Source organism: Pinus tabuliformis, chromosome 6 (assembly GCF_031772625.1).
Source record: "Pinus tabuliformis cultivar Carrire ecotype Pingquan chromosome 6, CPIR1, whole genome shotgun sequence".
Taxonomy (NCBI): Eukaryota; Viridiplantae; Streptophyta; class Pinopsida; order Pinales; family Pinaceae; genus Pinus; species Pinus tabuliformis.
Genome location: NC_142292.1, coordinates 210,321,139 through 210,342,525, shown reverse-complemented (window position 1 = coordinate 210,342,525; position 21,387 = coordinate 210,321,139). Strand labels below are relative to the sequence as shown.

General features: G+C 37.9%; 1 protein-coding gene across 1 annotated transcript in view; it reads right to left on the bottom strand.

The window, feature by feature from the left end:
• The window catches only part of LOC149258199 (alpha/beta-Hydrolases superfamily protein), a 344,546-nt gene that overhangs the window by 286,813 nt on the left and 36,346 nt on the right, over positions 1 to 21,387 (bottom strand). The window contains exons 2-5 of the mRNA XM_089414890.1: positions 5,889 to 5,973; positions 5,694 to 5,745; positions 5,495 to 5,515; positions 5,334 to 5,387 (exon numbers count right to left, since the gene is read on the bottom strand). Coding sequence (XP_089271016.1) covers positions 5,334 to 5,387; positions 5,495 to 5,515; positions 5,694 to 5,745; positions 5,889 to 5,973 — 212 coding nt within the window. The remainder of the gene's footprint in view (positions 1 to 5,333; positions 5,388 to 5,494; positions 5,516 to 5,693; positions 5,746 to 5,888; positions 5,974 to 21,387) is intronic.

Below are 21,387 nucleotides of genomic sequence, written 5' to 3'. Positions count from 1 at the left end.
TTTGGCGGTATCTTAATTTTGCCGATTTTGCCAATTTTCACTGATATTTTCTTGAATTTTATGACTTTTCGGTTTTTTGGACCCTTTACGATTTTATCCTGATGCCAATGTTTGCAGCATTGGTTGTGTCATTCCTTAATGTAACCCTGAATTATTGAACGACTTTCCTACTATGATTTTTTAGTTAGGCTATTTCACTTCATTTTGGTGGGTTGTTTTAGCTATGAAAGTTAGGTGCATTGTTACCAACTTACAACAACTAGCACAACCGACCATCCCAACTAGTTTTGGAGCCATACCAGTGTAGTTTAGGGTTCCAAACCATAAATGGTTGGTTTTGTATTGAACAAGCCTTAAATCGTCAATCTGACCAGTTCTGTACAACATCATATCACCATAGCTAGGAACCACTAAAAATCAATTTTAAACAAAAAAACAATAAAATAACAAAAGTGAAAGCAAAACACCTAAAACCTAGTAATTACTAGGAATATTTAATTTCTCCTTTATCTTTTCTTTTCTATCATATTTTATTTAAATTTTCAACATTACCATTAATTGTTTCAAGATATTTGAGAGTGGTTCCAACCTCATTGGATATAGAGAAAGTAAAATTTTAGATCCTGTTGACCTCTACTGGTCAACTACCCATGCAGTACATCCCCCTTTTCTTGGCAAAAAGGGGCAGCACCTGATCAGCATGTCCGTGCCATCCTCCCATCATCAGCAACTTGATCTTTTTGATTGTAAACCCAGTCTGCATGTATTGATTGTAAATAATCTTAGCAGACATGAGTCATGTATGTAATTTGCCTAGGTGGACCTAACTTTCTGATGATAATCTACGTCCCGGAAGGTTTTTCGTCTCACCGATCCATGGATCGGCAGAGTTTTCCTTCAAACCTGACCCCAAAGCCGGGATTGATTTTGTCATTGGAATTTTAGGAGAATCCTAGTGTGTTGATCTGCTAGATTATAGTTGTGTCGCAGAACTGGGTGATTTGTGAGGGTCTATGTTAAAGGGGTTTTCTCCCTTAAGATGTAAATTGTAAAAGTCATGTGTCCTGAGGGTCGAAAAATGTTTTAAATCCCCTCATGAGTCCTAAGTCCTAGGTCCTAGGTGATGTTTTCCGAAGGCTTAGTTCGATGATCCATTTTAAAATGAATTAAAAATTAAAAAATGAATAAAAATAATAAAATAAAATAAAATAATAAAAAATTAAAAAATAAAGCAAAAACCCTAACTAATAAAATAATAATATTTTAAGTGAATAAATCGACGGATGAGATCAAGAGATGTCTTGATCCTCATCAACGGTCGAGATCATTTCTACATGGATCACTCGAACTAGCCGTTGGAGGCATTTCCTTTAAGTAGGGTGCTAGGGGTCATTTCAGTGATATCTGATCTGTGAGTCTGGACTGAAAAAGCTCTCTTGTAATCTGATTTTCTGATTAATAAAAAGACTTTGGGGTTCAAAACTGGCTGGTGTTACTCTCTGGAATTGCTGTGAGATGTTTGTTTTTCTGCATATTTCAATTTTCAGCAGTTAGTAATAGCTTGTTTTCAGAGTATTGTGAGTATAGGTATCTTGCTCACGTGCTATGGTTTGAGTGTTGTAGGGTTTCTGGAATAATGGCAGGTATCTCCATTATCTCTTGAAATCTAGCAGCATTTCTTGCCCTCTTTACTGATGGCTGCTTGAAGTGTGCAGGAAATCTTTAGGTGAAGGATACTGGTGGGCGTTTGGGGAAGTTCTGGGCTGAACCAGCCAACTCCCACAGGCTATTCTGTGCAGAGCCCAGCTGATTTTGGCCCTGGGTTAATCATTAAGAGTTTATTTCCTGTTTTACATGAGAGATTTTCCTTCTGTTCACAGCGAAGTTCAAATATTATCTGATATTCTAAAATATTCCTGTTCTTATTTGTTGAATCTGGCTGAAAGGGGGCCACAATTTGTACATTAATCAGCTGCCTAGGGTTTCAAATTTTTTGATTTAGGGTTTTTTTTAAATTTCTGTTTTATAGAGTCTTCATTAGGGTTTTTGTTTTTCTTTTGCAGGTATAAGGCTTTGAGAAACTCTTCAGGGGTTTTCCGGAGCGGAAAAGATTGAGAATCTCGTGGTCAAAGACAAACACGTTTACTCCACCAGCGTTAAGCAGCGTTGGGTATTTTATTCATGTGAAAAATGGCTGACGTGAGGGCATCGATTTATACTGATCGAAATCGCCAGGGTTACGGTACACCCTTTCTCCATGGGCTATGATTTTTCAACGCATTACTGTTACATTCGTAAGCACTTCAGGTGAGCTTCTTCACTGTTTGATATTTGCCATTGTCGCTGCCTTCACGTGTTTTGCAAGCTCAAATTGATTTTTTTTAAATCGCCGTCAGCTTCTCTCATTCACTCATCGATTTTTTCCTCATGGTTATGGTCCTGTCATCGCATTAAACATATTGCCTTACGCCATTCGATTTACGTAGTTTCTATTTGCGCATCTGTTCCTTCGCTGAGTCAGGTTTATGGTTCAGTATATCAGCATTTTGTGTCTGGCGTATTTCTTTAGGACGAGTCGTTTTTTCCCGTTCCCTCATTCGAAGCGTCCTCTGGTTTTGAGCCTGTCATTTGATTCCCGTGAGCATATCACATTACGCTCAGTGCATCGTATTTCAGTCTTTTCTGCCTCCACTGTCTTCGCGTCTATCTTTTGGCATGAATACGAGGGTATACGCAGTCGATTGTTTACACGGGTATTCATACTGCTATTCGATGCGTTCCTCATCGATTTTTTTGACATTTACGTTTAATTCTATTGACATAGTTCGTAAATTTTTTAGATTTAAATTTTGATTTTGTGTTTAGTTTAGTTATGTTTCAGATTTTTGTTTAGTTAGATTTTATTTTGTTTATTAGATTTGTTTTAATTAATTTTTAATGTGTTAGTTTTTAGAATGTTTTAAATTAGATTTTTTATTTATCTTTGTTTTAAAATAAAAAGGAAATAAAAATAAAAAGATTTTATTTTGTTTTTTCTTTTTTTTAGACTTTAGTTTAATTTTCATAATTGTTAGATTTTAGTTTAATTTAGATTAATTTTAATTCATTTTTCTTTAGATTTATTTGGTAATTTTTTATTTTTTTTTATTTTATTTAAAAAATAAAAAATAATAATAAATAAATAAAAAATAAAAAATAATTTTGAGAAAGCATAAAAAAATTTGCGGGGAATTTTCTTGGTCGGATCCAGTCATTTTCGGGAATTATATCTTTCATGCTGAGATCTGAATTTTTTCAAGTCGAGTCTGATGTCTGGTTAATAATTCACGATTTTCGTGGTGGTTTTAAGCATTCATCTTTTCGAAGTTTTCAATTGCTGGATATCATTTTGGTCATGTGATTTAGCTGATGATAAATGGTTGCTGTTCATGGTCCATGTTTCTATATCATTTAACAAGTAATCGTTTCTACATCAATCTCTTAAGGCACTGGTCCACCCAAATTAACAAAGTCATTTCAGCATTTCGTGTCTCCCAAACCAACTGGTCGACAGTTGGTACCCTTCGCCTCGCAGGGTCTACCCCCCTTAGCCGCGGGAGACAGGCTCAAACGGAGAGACCGGGGATCAGAGTGACAGCCCCCGGTCTGAGCGTTGTCGTGCCAATCTGCGCGACAACAGATCCCATTCAAAATTCAATAGAGGATTTCAAGATTGGCAAGATTGCAGCATTCTATTGGACTTTATCATGTATGAAGGTATGTAACTGGCATTTGATCAAGAACACCAAGCCTTCTATGTACCTTGATGTTGGTGGCATTGAATGTTGAACCCCTCTGTCATGACCCTCATAAAAATGTAACCTTCACTCGTGCAAAATCTCTGATCATGCATATTAAGCATTTTCTATCTTATTTTAATGCTTAGAAGGTGATATTGATGAAGATCCCAATAAAGGCAATAGTCTTGATGATATGTAGTAACTTGTTGTGGCACGATCTTTTTGGACTCCAGAGACCATTTAGGGCCTCTTTATTGATGTATTTTGGTTCAAAGTTGGATTGCACTTGGTGCTATTTTGGTTATATGCACCCTTACTTGCTATATGCATGAGAAATTTTCCATATTTAAGTATAATGGTTTGGATTCATATGGATGCACATAAACATATGTGTTTTTTTTCAAAATTTGAATACTTTATGTAATTTTTGGCCGATCAGTTTTGTGGTGCTGTTTGTTCTAGTTCTAGTACAGTCCAAGTTTTTGGGGTCAGATAGTCTAGTTCTAATAACATTGGTTAGGTATGACCTATTTGGTCCTCTTGATCTTGTTGAGAAATCAGATTTGAGAAATGATGTTTTGTTAGTTGTCCTACTTTGTCTACTACCTCACCTAGGGTTTCATATTATGACTGTCCTTATCTTGCTCATGATTGAATGTTATTTTTGGGCTATAATTTGATAGCTGTAATGGTGCATCTTGTTAAAGGGAACTCATTTATTCTTGCATAATCTAAAAATCTGTTTTAGACTAATTATGTCACATCAGTGAATGGCTTAATTACATCTTTTCCATCATATTCAAACCCTCTTTTCTTTGACCTTGATCCCATCACCCAATTAGATAAACATTGGTCTTGGTTATTCACCATCTGTTTGATTCTAAAGGACATCATAAATTTTTTCTAGGGTTTCCCCTCTTGTGCCAGAAAAGAACCAACATAAAGTGAGAGGAAGAGTTGTGGTGACAATGGCCAACATTCCTATGTGCCATTAGAGTTTCATTTCATTCAGGGACTCGAATACCTTTGTGTGCAGGACTGGGAGGTAACAGAACCCATTTGTTTAACAACATAGCCAAACAGGTTTATATTTAAAACGTCCTAATTTCTTGGATGTTTGCTTCACAAGTGAAAAGCCCACAAGCATTTCTCGATAAAAACTAGTATTTTCCTGCTTTATTTGATAGAGGATGTATTACAAAACATTCTAATGTGTGTAAGGCGCCATTTATTGACCTGCATATCATAGCCTCTTACTTTGACCTAGAGTAGGATGGAGGTAAGTCAGACATAATGGCCATGGTTGGTACAAATTGGAAGGTAATTTACATTCACCAATAGCCAAACAACTGACAACTACAAGCTTACCATAAGTTACAAATTCACAAAGAATCAGGTATTCTTATAAAGTGCTAAGCTAATTTCCAGATGGACTAGAAAATCCAATTGAGAAGTCATATTTACAGATGACTGAAAAAAGGTCTTAACAGGACAACATGATCAAAACAGTCTAGTACAAAGATACGAACTCTATCATCTGAAAACAAGCATCACCTGGGATAGACCAACTATGTTGTACCCATTCTTCAACTCTGGCATGGCTTTCACCTGGCAACAAAGGCAACTTGAATTAGAATCTATTTACAGTTTGGAAGTTCTAACACCGATAAGTGATAATAAGAAATAACATAAACAAAGATAAATCAATTTCTCACCTTCTCACACACACATTCAGCCTGTCATACAACAGAACAGCCAGTTAAGTATTCATCCACTTAGGAATAAATATGGCTACTTTTTATTAATAATCTAAGTCTTTTAAAACTGACCAAATGGTAATATTCATGTAATCATTTTACTTATTTTAAATCTACGAGCCTTGAATATTGCATACCCCAAGTAGTCTGACCTCACCTGCTTCTCTAGAGGCATAGTCCAGGATGTCATTGAACCCTCTCCAATTTCTCTAGATCGCAAAATATTAGAGCAGCAAAAGGTAAGGATCATTAGGAAAACAAGGCCTATTTCACAAAACAGACCTGCCTGGCAGCTAAAATCATAGCCAGTTTCACCAAATAAAAGAGATTGGATGTAAACAGAAGAGCTTACATGCATGATCCTGAAGATCCAGACCAATTGCTCAGTAGCTCAGTGAAGTGGTTAACACCTCTGTTTTTGCACTTGTCACCAATGCCTGTAATTTTCCTCACAAATTTAAACTTCATTCTTAGAGCAATTGCATGAGGAAAGGAAAAGCATGGAATATTTTTTGCCAATACTCCTATTTTGACAAGATTTCCATAACCTAGTCTCAAAAGTAAGTAGAATATGTCCAAATATTCATTAAACAGCCAGAATTAATGCCCACGCTTATCACATACTTAATGCCCATTCTTATCAACTATAGGCTCACCTCTCAGGCTTAGATAATTCATGGTAAGTTAGACAACCTTTTTGGAGATGTGTTTCCATATTTCTCAATCATTGTACTAAAGAGTTTTTCTTGAAAGACTACAGGGTAACTTTGCCTAGAGCAAATTTCATTATTTTGTCTCAACTGAAACACCTATTAGGACACTTTTAGCAACTTGCAGAGATTTAGGGTAATACAATTTGGAAGAGAGTACTTACCAACATTTCTCCAATATAACACTCAAAGCAAGATGTGCCTGTCATAGGAAATTCTAGTGTTGCAGATGGGGGAGAATTGCAAATAAGTTATTTCCATGGAAGTCATTAATGTGTAGATAAAACTCCTATCACATATATCCATTATTGCAACCAGGAAGAAGAAATAAAACAACATATGCCACTCCCTGGGTAGGGTGGTAGGTATGCAATGTGAAGGCATGATGTCATGTGAACAGGTAATGGATAGGGAGAATGTACATCCAGCAAATGGGTCTCCATGAAATTAATTTGGTAGATCACCTCGAAAGGTAGACTTCGCCTCTCATTGAATGCATAAACATGCAAGGAGAACCTGAGGTACGAGCCACCCCTTGATACCACATATGATTAGACAAAACAAAGGGACAGACAGAGCCAGAGGTGCTTGATGGCAGTCATTTGGAGTTTGATTTTATCATCTTAAAAATCCGGGTGGCAATTGTTATTGGAAGAGTCCTAACCCTGTAGGGGATACCCTTTTGCTACTGTCAAAACCTATTTCCATTGAGATTGCTTGTATACAAATGGAAAGACAGGTCACGGTCAAAGCAGGAGAAGCATCAATGAGAGGAGCAACAAAATCAGTGCAAGCTCATGGAGGAAGTCAATTCAGAGGATAGCACTCACAGGGAGAAAGGAAGAGAACCTAGATGAACTCAGAAGAGAGATTAGAAAACTACTATATTGCAAAAAGGAAAATCCTGAGAACATCAACAATGAAGAAAAAAGTCAAGAATCTAGCTTCAGATAGCTCCTCATTCAAAATTCCATACAGAGCTCTTTGGTTTTGTTTCGCAACATAGAGAAATGCATTCTGAGAAAAAACGGAAGGAACTGGAGGACCTGGAGAATATTGTCAATGCAAAGAGGGAGTTGATGATGGATGAAATTCTCCAGGAGTGTGTTGGAGCTTTTGTGAAGGACCCTACTCAGACTCAGGGTAGGGACAAAAAGGCCATAGCAGTTATTTGAGTTATTCTGGTATAATTGGAGTATATTGCTGCTAGCCTGAAAAGGAAAGCCCTCAACTCAAAGAATTTGGGGTAATATCACCAGATGCTATAAAACAAGACGAATAACATTATCAAAAAGCTCAACAACCTCCACATTAACTTCATCCTCGCTTCAGCTCAGTGAGCATGTTTTGTTAGTGCTCAGGAAGGTGGAGGTGAGAAGAACCCCAATCAAGCTTGAGGAGACCCTCCCTGAGGGCTCTCAGAGGGAAATCTTTGATGATTATGTCAACCATGTTCATGTTGTTAGACAATACAGCCACACGATGTCTTTTTGTTTCTTCTCAATGTTTAGAGCTCATCCTATTATCATCTTTAATTTGATGTTGCTTCAGGTACATTTTAACATGGATACTTCTTTGCATACTAGGAAAGGCCAAGGACAGCCCCATGGTCAGAGTCCCGAAATTTTGAAAAAGCTAGCCCTGTAGGCACTAAAATGTTATCCTCCAGCAGGGGGAGTGGGGGGGAGAGTGGTACTATTTTATATCATATGTAGAGATCTTATGCTTCCATGCCAAAAAACAAACAACATATGACACTAGTAAGCCCAGTTGCAAAAGCACTCAGGATTGAAAATTCATAAGCAGTCAGTTGAGACCTCCCAAGCCAAAGTCAGAACATGGGTATCTAAAACCACAGAGTTGCATATATACTATAAAGCCCTAAGCTTGACTGGCCAAATTAAAAGAAAAATTAGATGCATGAAATAGGAAAAAGAACGTACAAATGAGCTGTCAGGCAACATTACAATTAGCCTGAAAATTTCAGGCACTGTGAAAATATCGTTTTCTATGACCATTCCTGTTTCTGGGATGGAAATTATTTCTCAGGGAACACTCTAATGGTATCTGTGGAAACCAGGAAATTGGAGACCATTTCTGCCATTTGGAGCTTGCCCTAGACAGGCACTGATAAAAGAGAAAATGTAGTTCCAACAGTGGATAAATCCAACTCTACGTTGGAGGTAACCAGTTGAGGGATTCCAAATTTACAGCAGAACACATGGCTGAAGGTAGTTCTTGAACAAGTAGCTCTCATAATCTAGCAGGACTGGTGCAAGGCCTCACCGGCGAGAGGCCAGACCTTATGGCAACAACAAGGAAGGGTTGCCACTGTCACCTTGGCAACCTTCCTCCTGCTCTTTGGTGGAATTTCAACCACAAGGTAGGCTTCCCTAAATCACCTATAAGATATTCTAATACTAGGGCTTAAGGTGACTTGTTTTTGATGGTCTAAGGATGGATAGAGGGTTTGGCCAGGCCAAAGATGAACAAAGTTTTAAATTCTAGGGTTGAAACACTCTAGGGTTAGACCCATAAGAGGACTGCTATAAGTTAGGGTTTGAATGACATTCAATATTAGGGCATGCAATGTCAATGGAATGTGATATAGCAGCCTAAGAAAAACCCTCCAAGTGATCTCAACAAGAAAGGATCAAGGGTTTCAAAAAGAGACTAGGGCTACACAAAAGCAATCAGATTTAGGGCTGTTAGATATGCATAAACAACAAGAATAGAAGTAACATCAGCTGTTCCAAGGCATATAAGGCAATCTACAATGCTAGATTTTATTGTGTGATGTATAAATATTAACCTCCAATTCAAGGCCACCCTTAAGCAATAAAACATCAAATTTATTCACAAATCTACTCCTAAACCCTAGTGGCTGCCTTAGCCGTCTAGGAGAGAAATTTTGAGAGGTTTTTATTTGGCTTTTAGGATGATCAACGCACTTGTAGACCAACGCATTATCCTATAAGGGCTAATGGAGTCTTAATGGCACAAAATACCAAGGAAGACAATGAAGGAGTAAGGGGGATGCTCCAGGGCATCCACTTCTAAAACCCTAGTTATTATTCTTGTGAGGGGAGAAATTAATTATAAGGTTTGCACATAAAGAGTTTCCTTATAGGCTTTGAAGAAGACAATTTTACATGCAATTATGAAGCAAAGTTTCAACAATGATAAGCACTTAAACATGAAACAAGAGAAACCCTACTTTAAACATGAAAGCATGCAAAATATTAATGATATACAATAAACTTACAACAAAATTCCTCCACAAAAGCACTTCTTTCAATCCTAGAATAATGTCTCCAAGCAAGTCTCCTCCAATAACAAGTCACATCCACAAAAGATCACATTATGCACAATGGCAAAAAAGAGACAATATTGCACTCTCTTTTGGAGAGGCCAAATTACATGTGTGAGATGATGAAAAGAGAATAGAGGGGGAGGCTCCATTTATATGAGCCTTCTCCCATTCACTTTACAAATAAAACAACTACAAAACTCTATTGACGAGGTTACCATAAATGTTCCAAAAGAAAGAGGTTACAAGCCAACCTCATAGCTCAAAAACATAAGAAATATGCCATAAAAGCCTACACATGTGGGAGTAAATGGTCCAAAGTATGATGTCACCCTCAAAGTGAGCACAATAAGCCACTAAAGGTGAGATAAGGACTAATGAGTGCTCCATACTCCAAGATGTATCTCATGGACCATGTGCAAGCCATCCAAAGTCACTCCATGCCATCGTGTCATGTCCAAAATGCCCTACGTCACCCTCAAAGGAGGAAAAGGGGTGACGTGGCACTAAATATCTCAAGCGTTGGGGCTCCAAGGTGATGTACAAGCCCTCCCTTGTCAGCTCAAAGATGACCATCATCATAGGCTCCAAAACGAGTGATGTCCATCAAACAACATCAAGGCCAGCCTAGGGGCATCCTAGGTCCACTAGGCACACCATCAATATCTCCAACATTAAGCATCATTGGCTCAGTGTTTCAGCGTCTGGGTGTCCCTCGAGGTGTCAAGCATCACATGAAGTCATCAAATAACCCAATGCTCTGCTCTTGGTAGGCAACGTTGCATAATCAATGTCAATCTCTGTCTCTACAGTAGATAGTACGACCTCTCCTACTCTGCTAAGGAGGTGGGGCAATCACCTCAAGAAGCCACTACTGTTCTGGTGAGAACCACCTAACAAAACATCCTCAAGATAAAGTGTAAATCAGCAATCATAAGGTAACAAAAACCATGGATGCATCATAGTGGACCATACTTAATGTTAGGGGCACAACAAATACTTCACACAGATATCAAATTCAAATATCTAACTAGACCAAGTCTCGTATAAGTGTTCCCTCTCTTATGTTACGGATGGCTAGATGGATAACCCTATTAGGTGTTTCTTGCCCCCAAGGAGAAACACACAATAGCTAATAATGAATGTAAAACACACAATAATGTAAAACACACAAATGCAATGCAATTACCTAATCATGAATGCATAAGGTTACACTTGGGAAGTACTCCTTTAGGAGCTACCCATTCACCAGTAATGGGAGGGGACCAGTCATTTTGTAAGTTCCTATCCAAAATTTATCAAATTTAATATGCATTACGGCTTTTTCCTTTCTTTTGTCCCATAATAGGACCATACTTCCTGGCTCAAAATCTCTAGGTCTAGCCTTTCGATCAAATGTGGCCTTGATCTTCTCTTGATTCGTACTCATTTGATCTAAAACAAGGCATATAGATTCATACAACTCAATAAGTTGCTTTATTCTAAATTGCACATGCCACAATGTCCTTTTTATCAGTGTTTGCTTTCAAGCGCTATAAGATGGGAAACAATTGTATTGGAAGTTTTGTTTCCAACCCATACACTAGTTCAAATAGACTAAACCCTGTAGATGCCTTTACCATTGTATGATCAGCCCAGAGAGCGTACTTGATTTTGCTATCCCAACTCTTCTTATTATCCCCTACGGTCTTCTTGATGATCGACATAAGGTTCTTATTACTTGATTCAGCTTTGCCATTACATTATGGATAATAATTAGAGGAATGACCTAGCACAAGCAAAAAGAGGCAAAGGCCAGGAATTGAAAGCTTTAGCATTCCCTATTACGATTTTAGTTAACACACCAAATCTTGTAATAATTCTATCTTCAGAGAAATTTATTACAACTTCACCCACGGCCTTTGTAGTGAGTGTAGCCTCCACCCATTTGGTCAAGTAATCAATAGCCCTTAAAATCCATTTGTGCCCATTACTCAAATTATCTTTGAATTCACAGATGAAATCAATACCCCATTATTGAAATGGTGATTCAATGATCATTAATTTCAAAGCGAGAGCATGGAGTTGCATCTTACCAACAAATAATTGGCAGGGTTGGCAAGCTCTTACATACTTGTCTGTATCGACAAAAATCGAAGGCCAATGTTAACCTACCCTCAATATTTTATGAGACGTTGTTTTAGCAGCAAAGTGCCCCCCACAAAACCCTACACGGAACTCAGTAATCAACTCTTCTGCTTCTTTCTTATTAACAAACCAAAGGATCACCCCATCAACGCTTTTCCAACCCAACCGATCCTGTGTTAAGCAATATTTCATAACTTTTAATCGTAAAGCCCTTCTTTTATGGTCAATAGCAGTAGCACAAATTTGTTTGATAATTTTCATGGGTCTCATCTCCATATTGTATTCTTGAATTTTGGATACCTATTTTCCTCTAGATCCAAGACAATCACACTGGGTCAATACATCCTTGACTATAGGCTAAGGAACATACGCAACAATCTTATTGTACCCAATGTATATCCTGAAATGCTCGAGGGATTTGACTAAGGCATAAGCTTGTTTCTCAGTGATGCTATATCTAACCTCGGCATCTATCAAGGCTTTGCTCATAAAATTAATTGGACTCTCATTCCCTTCATCATCCTTTTGCATAAGGATCCTTGCTATCATGTCTCCAAATGAAAAGGAATAGATGACGAAGTCTCTGGAGTAGTCAAGACTTATTAGAACAGGCACAATTGTTATTCGTTCTTTAATTTCTTTGAAAAATTTTGTTCTCTTTCCATCGCACACAAAAGAAGCATCCTTTTTAGGAGATCATTCATTGGTTTAACAATCTCAGTAAAGTTTGGGACAAATTTCCTTATGAAGTTTGTCTTTCCAAAGAAAAACCTCAACGACTTCTTGTCATTTTTTTTTGGGGGGAATGGGGCGCCGTGGCTATAGCTTTAATTTGCCTCAATACTCTCACAATCAATGCTAATTCCTTTCTTTGAGACAACATGTGTTGGGTCCCTATAATACTAGTAATTACCCCTTTACTATTGTAGTTGCACCCCTTATTAATATTGTTGTGCCCCTATTATCCCCATATTGTTATTACTGTGCCCCATAGAATCCCTCTATTGTTATTTTTGTGGCTTTATATTATTATTGTTAGGTCGGTTAGGTTATATTGTGACTCCTTAGACTCCTACATATAGAAAGGAGGTTTTGTCATTTGAATCATCCAAGAATTGTTCATTTATGTAATGTAAAGGAGGTTGCCCCCTCGAAGAGACTAAATTCTAAGGCGTTGATCTCTCTTTTCTATCTTTTTGTGAGCTGGTTTCATAACATTTGGTATCAGAGCTTTGGATTCAAGGGTTTCACTGCTCCAAACAGGTCATCGTGGCATTTTCGCTATAACTTTTTTTCTGCGACGTTTCAGAAGTTGCAAAAAAAAACCCATTTGAGAAGAAATTGCGTTGAACCTCGGGTCCGAATTGCAGAGCTTTTCGCGCTATATTTGCAGAGATATGATCTGAGGAAGTTGGTCTTTTTGCAGACTCCTGAATTACATTCCAAACAGGTGACCTGGGGAAAATCGTCATAACTCTCACTGCGGATCAAATTGAAATTTCGTAAGAAGGTACAGAAAGAGGACGAACTGTAGTTTCTTGTATGCATTTTTCAGATCCAAAGGTCGAAACAGTGACTCGTGGCACATCGTACAAGTTCGCTCTACTGAACTAGTCTATAATCAAGTCACTGTGGGAGATTTCGCATAACTCTTCCTTGGAAAATCCAATTTGGGTCAGACTTGTGGCATTGGAAAGAGGACACAGAGAGCTACTGCAGGTCACAAATTCAGAACTAGATGATCGGAAAGTACAGAGATACATCAGAGGCAATATCGAGCTCCTACAAAGTGAAAAAAGGTGTGTAGATTTTCTTAAATTTTTGCTTAAGCTTGGTTTGAAAATTTATTTTGAAGGAATTCAAAGGGCATAGTAGAGCATTATGATCGGTAACTGATGCCCCGAGGAAAGAAAATGCAAACACCTAGTAAGGAACCTGAAAGCTTTAGCATGACTCATGAAGAAGAGGAAGAAATGCTACATGATATATCAAAATTACAAGAACAAGTGCAACAAATGTCACGCTCACAAAAGTTAACAGAAGCTAAGATAAATGGCGTGGAAGCAAAGATGAATGGCATGGAAGCTAAGATGGACAATTTAAACATAGATTTGAACACAAATTTGAAGACAAACATGGCAGATTTGAAGACAGATTTGACAAATTTTCTACAAGAAATACTTACTAATGGTGAAAAGGTAGTAAAGGAAACTCATGATGCGAACAAAAGAAATGATAATTATGATATCATAGACTCTAATGTGGGATCGAAGACCCACCATATTCCAAAAATTGATATGAGGAAGTTTGATGGCAAGGATCCCGCAACATAAATATTACCGATGGAACAATTTTTCGATCTCAATAATGTGCAAAACACACAAAAGGTACGTATTGCAACTTTATATTTGAAACCAAATCAGTTTGTATGGTATCAATGGCTTTGCTCTCGTAAACAATTTATCACTTGGGCAATTTTTACAGAAGAATTGATAGCACATTATGAGAATACAAAAAGCAACACTTTTTTTAGTCAATTGATAAGTCTCAAACAAAAGCGTTCAATAATGGAACACATTGAGGAGTTCCAAAAATTGAACATAAGGGTAAAAGATATTCCAGAGGAGCATAGGATTGATGTGTTCATAGGGTCTTTAAAGGATAATATCCAACATGATGTTCGCCTTTGGGAATCTGATTCATTAGAGAAGGTATTCAGGTTAGCAAGAAAAATGGAAAGCAAAATTATGGTAACCAGGAAGCATACCACTGACAACTATAAAGATGGAAGTGTTGTTGCCCCTAGTCTTCCACAACCTATAAGGTTGACACCACAACAATTGGAAGAAAAAAGAGCAAAAGGGCTTTGTTACAGTTGTGATAGCAAATACACTAAAGGTCATAAGTGTGCTGAGAAGAAATTATTCTACATAGATTGTGAAGAGGAAGAAGAAAAGGAGCAAGAAAGGTCAAAAGAAAAGGATATACTCCAAGAACAAAGCCTAGATAAAGAAGAAATGAATCCAACCATATCTTATAATGCATTGGCTGGAATTACCACTCCTCAAACCATCAAGATAGAAGGACAAATCAAGAAGAAAAAGGTAATAGTGTTGATTGATTCAGGAAGCACCCATAATTTTATTCATTGTAAGGTAGCAAAAGAATTGAATTGCTTCCTATATCCAACACCAGAGTGTCAAGTGATGATTGCAAACGGAGGAACAATAAATTGCTCTGGAAAGTGCCATAATATCAAGCTATCCATGGGAGAATATGTATTGACCAGCCCAATGCTTTCCATTCCAATGGGAGGTGCTGATGTTGTACTAGGAGTACAATGGCTACAATCCTTGGGTACAATAGCTTTCAATTTTCAAGAACTTTTCATGAAATTTTCCATGGAAGGAAAGGAAGTTGAATTAAGGGGTATTGCAGGGAAACCAGGAAAGATAATTAGCTCTAATGGTATGACAAAGCTTCTAAAAAATGAACAAAGGGGTGTAATTGCACAATTATGTTCGCTAGATGTTTCCACATTGCAATCATTTATTTCTCCAGATCCCCAAAAAGTCTTGGACAATCATTCCAAAGTATTTGAGACTCCCAAAGGTCTCCCACCTATTCGTGATCATGATCATGCTATTCATTTGATTCCAGGAAGTGTTCCTCCAAACATTAGGCCGTACAGATATCCCTATGCCCAAAAGAGTGAAATTGAACGTATGGTTGCAGAAATGCTAGAGGCTGGTATAATTCAACCGAGTCAAAGTTCTTTCTCTGCTCCAGTAGTATTAGTGCACAAGAAGGATGGATCATGGCGCATGTGTCCGGATTATAGGGAGCTCAACAAGCTCACTATTAAAGATAAGTTTCCCATTCCTGTCATTGATGAATTACTGAATGAATTGCATGGATCAATTTACTTCACCAAGTTGGATCTTCGTTCAGGATATCATCAAATCAGAATGAAGACTGAAGACATTCCGAAAACAGCATTTAGAACTCATGAGGGTCATTATGAATTTTTGGTCATGCCTTTTGGCCTTACCAATGCACCTTCAACATTTCAAGGTTTGATGAATTCCATTTTCAAACCATTCCTTAGAAAATTTGTGTTAGTATTTTTTGATGATATACTAATCTACAGCAAGTCTTGGAAGGATCATGTTGAACATGTTGACAGGGTGCTACAACTATTGGAGGAGAAACAATTATATGCAAAAAGATCCAAATGTTTCTTTGGAGTACAAGAGGTGGAATATCTGGGTCATATTGTATCTCATGAAGGAGTTAAGGTAGACCCTAGCAAAATTAAAGCCATTAAGGAATGGAAAATCCCCACATCCATAAAGCATCTGCGAGGATTTCTAGTGTTGACAGGGTATTATCACAAGTTTGTTAAGAATTATGGGAGAATAGCAGCACCTCTAACAACATTATTGAAGAAAGATGCATTTTCATGGACTCCAGAAGCAACAAAGGCCTTCGAACATCTTAAAGAGGCAATGTGCCAAGCACCGGTCTTAGCTACACCGGACTTCACAAAAACCTTTATTATGGAATGCGATGCTTCAGGAAATGGAATTGGTGCTGTTTTAATGCAAGATGAAAGACCCATTGCTTTTCAAAGTCATCCAATCAGGGGAAAGTTTTTACACAAAGCTATTTATGAGAAGGAAATGTTGGCAATACTCCATGCACTTAAGAAATGGCGACCCTACCTAATGGGAAGACACTTCAAGGTAAAAACGGATCATGATAGCCTTAAATACTTTTTAGAACAAAGATTATCCTCTGAAGAGCAACAAAAGTGGGTCACAAAGATGTTGGGTTATGACTTTGAAATCATCTACAAAAAAGGGAAGCAAAATGTGGTGGCAGATGCACTCTCAAGAAAGGATGAGGATGTGGAAGCATTGTTGTACGCCATTTCTATTATCCAACCAGATTGGATAAACGAAGCAAGGGAGGAATGGAAGAATGACGAAGAACTATGGGCACTTATTCGAAAGTTACAACAAGATTCCACTACGTCTGATACATTTAGCTCGCAAAATGATTCTTTATGGTACAAAGATCGCTTATACCTCTGTAAGAATTCCCAACTAAAACAAAAGATTCTTATGGAATTGCACACTTCTCCCTTAGGAGGGCACTCAGGATTTTTAAAAACTTACCACAGGGTTAAGAAGGAATTTTTTTGGGATGGCCTTAAATCGGATATTCAAAAATTTGTGGCAGAATGTTTGGTTTGCCAACAAAATAAAGTTGAAACAATTAAGACACCGGGTCTATTACAACCTTTATCCATTCCAAGCCAACGTTGGGAGGAGGTTTCAATGGATTTTATCACAGGTTTACCCAAGTCTGAGGGAAAGAGTGTCATCATGGTGGTAGTTGACAGGCTTACCAAGTATGCACACTTTTGTGCATTATCACATCCATTTAAAGCTAGTACGGTTTCTACTGCATTTATGGAAACAATTCAAAAGCTACATGGAAACCCAAAGATTATTGTAAGTGACAGAGATCCCATTTTCACTGGAAATTTTTGGACAGAATTATTTTCTTGTCTTGGTACTCAGTTAGCTCATAGCTCATCTTATCATCCTCAATCTGATGGGCAAACTGAGATAATAAACAAATGTTTGGAAGGATATCTTCGTTGCTTTGTATCTGATAAACAGACACAATGGGTCAAATGGTTGGCTCTGGCTGAATGGTGGTATAACACTTCCTTCCATACAGCAACAAAAATGACCCCATTTATGGCACTTTATGGATATCAGCCACCATCCATCACATCATATTTAAGAGAAAATTCTAAGGTTCAAACAGTGGAACATCACATCGAACATCAACAACAAGTCCTCCAACTCTTAAAGGATAACCTCGTGTTGGCACAGAATAGAATGAAACAACAGGCAGATCAACATCGCAGCGAAAGAAGTTTTGATGTAGGTGATTGGGTATTCCTACGGCTACAACCATATAAGCAAATGTCCCTCGAGCAAGCTAAGAAGGATAATAAATTATCACCAAAGTATTATGGTCCGTACAAGGTGTTGCAAAAGATTGGTACTTTGGCATACAAACTGGAGCTTCCTGCAGCTTCTCGATTGCACCCAGTTTTCCATGTTTCATGTTTAAAGAAGGTTATAGGCGACAAGCTCCCAGTTCAAACAATATTGCCAGAACTTGACGAGGAAGGAAAAATTATATTGGAACCGGAAGCAGTCACAGAAACAAGAACTCGACAGCTACGAAATCGATCAATTTCAGAGTATCTTATCAAGTGGAAGAACTTATCCGCTGAAGATTCCACATGGGAGGATGAGAATTTTATACAGAAGCATCCAGAACTACTCAAGTGTTGAGGACAACACCTTTTTTGAAGGAGAGGGGCATGTTGGGTCCCTATAATACTAGTAATTACCCCATTACTATTGTAGTTGCACCCCTTATTAATATTATTGTGCCCCTATTATCCCCATATTGTTATTGCTGTGCCCCATAGAATCCCTCTATTGTTATTTTTGTGGCTTTATATTATTATTGTTAGGTCGGCTGGGTTATATTGTGACTCCTTAGACTCCTATACATAGAAAGGAGGTTTTGTCATTGGAATCATCCAAGAATTGTTCATTTATGTAATGTAAAGGAGGTTGCCCCCTCGAAGAGGCTAAATTCTAAGGCGTTGATCTCTCTTTTCTATCTTTTTGTGAGCTAGTTTCATAACAACATGCCCAAGGAGCTTCCCCTTATCAACTTTGAATATGGACTTCTTAAAGTTCAATGAGATCCCATTTTCCTACATTGCTCAAAAAATTTCCTTAAATGTCGACAATGGTCCTCTCCCTCTCTTTTGATGCTACGATCAAATCATCTTGGTATATTTCCATTATCTTACCAATGAGGTCTTTGAAAGCAAAATCCATGGCCCTTAGGAAACTTAATACAGCATTTAGTAGACCAAAAGGCATCCTTAAGTATTTGTAGGTTCCCCATGGCAATGTGAAAGCGGTTTTCAACTGATCTTCCTCTTTCACTACCACTAGACTATATATTGAAAATCCATCTAACATGGACATTATACCACATCTTCTGATTCATTGTAAGAGATTTTCCATGTTGGGCAATTAATAATTATCTTTAAGGCATGCTTGGTTTAGGTTCCTAAAGTCCACACATTCTAATGCTACCATTCTTCTTCCTAGTAACTACAAGGTTAGATATCCACGAGGAATGTCTTATAAGGTCTATGGTCTTGGTATCAAGCATCTTTTGCAGCTCTTCTTTGACCAAAGGAGAAAGCTTAGGGTTTCTGTTCCTTATTTTTTGCCAAATTGTCTTGGTCCCTTCTTTCAAAGAAATGGTATGTTGAATGACATCTTCACTATAAGCCTTCAAATCCTAGGAACCGCATTTATGCCAAAAGTATCAAAGCATTCAATTGTGTGACACATTAAATCCTTGTATTTCCTGAGTTTCTCATTTTTGGCATTGAAGGTTCCCTTGATTTGGGATACAATTAGATCAGAATTTCCTATTACCTTTAAGTGTTTCATTAATTTGCTAAGAGCCAAATCTAATTCAAAAGAAAGGGCCTCGTACTCAACAATGTTATTGGTGCAATGGAAGGAGAGCCTATACGAAAACAAGGTGAGATCAAAACACTCCATGCACCTAAGACAGACTTGGATCAAGCCCCATCAAATTACAAGGTCCAAAACTTATCCAGCTCTTATTTAGGTGATGCTATCTTTAACAATATCCTCCAATCCCCACACCCACAATCCTCTTCTTGGTCTCTATCAAGGATAGTACAATGTTGTTTCACTAAAGGTCGAGTTGAGGGTTGCCTAACGATCAAGGCATAAGATTGCTCTCCCATGGGGTCTCTTTTGTATGGCATGTCTATTTGGATGCTACCTCCTAGATTGGTAGCCCATTCCCCAGATAATAGCATCCCCTAGGCATCAAGGATATCAATTACATTAACATTCATCGATATCTTCTTTTCAAGGTGCCCATGAAAAGAGGTAGATTAGTTTTCAATTATCCCACATACTTAACAATCCTTGTTAAATACGTGTCTATTGTCGAAATTCTATCGCATGTGCAGTAGAATACAATTTTCTTCCTAATGAATTTTCAAACAATATTTTTCATGCCACTGTTATCATTGAATAATTACACCCAGAAAAATCTTAACTGTAAATGCAACGGAAACTATAAAGATCATATAAAGATAGCCATGCACAATAGACACAATATTTTTATCATGGGAAACCCAATCCCGAAGAAAACCCAGCAACTTTTCTTAAGAAGAAATTGTCTCTTTAGCAAGGTTTACAAATCAAAATTTGTCTAGAAATCTGAGCCAACATTACAAGTCAAATCACCAGTCAAACCTGGTCAAAATTCTGCTAGTCAAAGCTGGTCAAAAGTCAATTATGGTCAAACTGTTATCACACGTGCGATCAGTTGCAGTCACATGTGTGGTCAAACTACGGTCAACTACGGCTATACGAAGTAGTTAATTCGTCGGTCAAACTCGATCAAACCCTCACACGTGCAGCCTCTAAAATCATAAGTGAAATGATGAAGAACAGATTTCTCCTTAGCTGAAATTTCTCCTCCACTAGAAAAGATAAAATGAGCTTGCTATCTTGATGTAGTGTCTCCTCACATGCACGTCTATTTATATAGAGCTCTAATGTTGAGTAGAGACCCATTAAGAAACCCCTCATCACAAGAAACCCCTTCACTTATTGGGCCTACATTACAACTCCATTAAACTAGAACTGTTTATTCCACTAGTGGGTAAAAAACCCCATTAAATAAACAAATCAAACCTACTCAATAAAAAATAGATCACTCCATCCCAGAGCTAAGAAATGTGAGTACCATAGGCCAATATCCAAGCCAAACACCAGAGCTAATGGGAGAAAGACTGCTCCGGGCCATTCACCCTAGCCAAATCAGCATGGCCTTGTGGGTGAATGTAGCATTCCCCCTAGTCAAATTAGCATGACCCTGTGGGAGAATGTTTGTCCCATGCCGCAAACTACAAAAACATTAACACAAGGGAGACATTCTACATCACGCCAAGCTTGTCTCTGAGGTATACAAACTTCCCCCTAGGCAGAGGCTTCGTGAGAATGTTCGCAATCTGCTCGTCTGTGAATATATACTAGAGCTTCATTGCTCTCTTCTGCACCTTGTCTAGGATGAAATGATATTTGATCTCAATGTGTTTCGACCTGTCATGAAATACTAGATTCTCTGAAAGCTTGACACAGCTTTGATTATCACAATATATCAAGGTCGTCTCTAGCGCCTAAACAAATAGTCTTGTTACCCACCAAAAGTGGGTGCCCCCTTGGGAGAATTTTTCTCCTAGATATCTTTTCAGTCAGGAGCCCCTTATAGCCACCGATTTAGCCAATATATTTTGTCGTTTGACTTCCACTCCCTACATCAGTCATATGTCCCCCCACCTATCTGTCGAGAGCATATGTTAGAAGGTGGGCAATCCAACCCAAAAGGTATGTTTTTCATTGTGCAATTGGGTGCTTATGCTTGTTTTTCTTGGGCATTTTGAGCATGGACTATTGGGTGACTTGGAAAAAAAATGGTTGGGTGGTGGTTTTGTCCCCTCGCCTTAAATGGGGGATTAATCCTCAATCCTAGTCCCG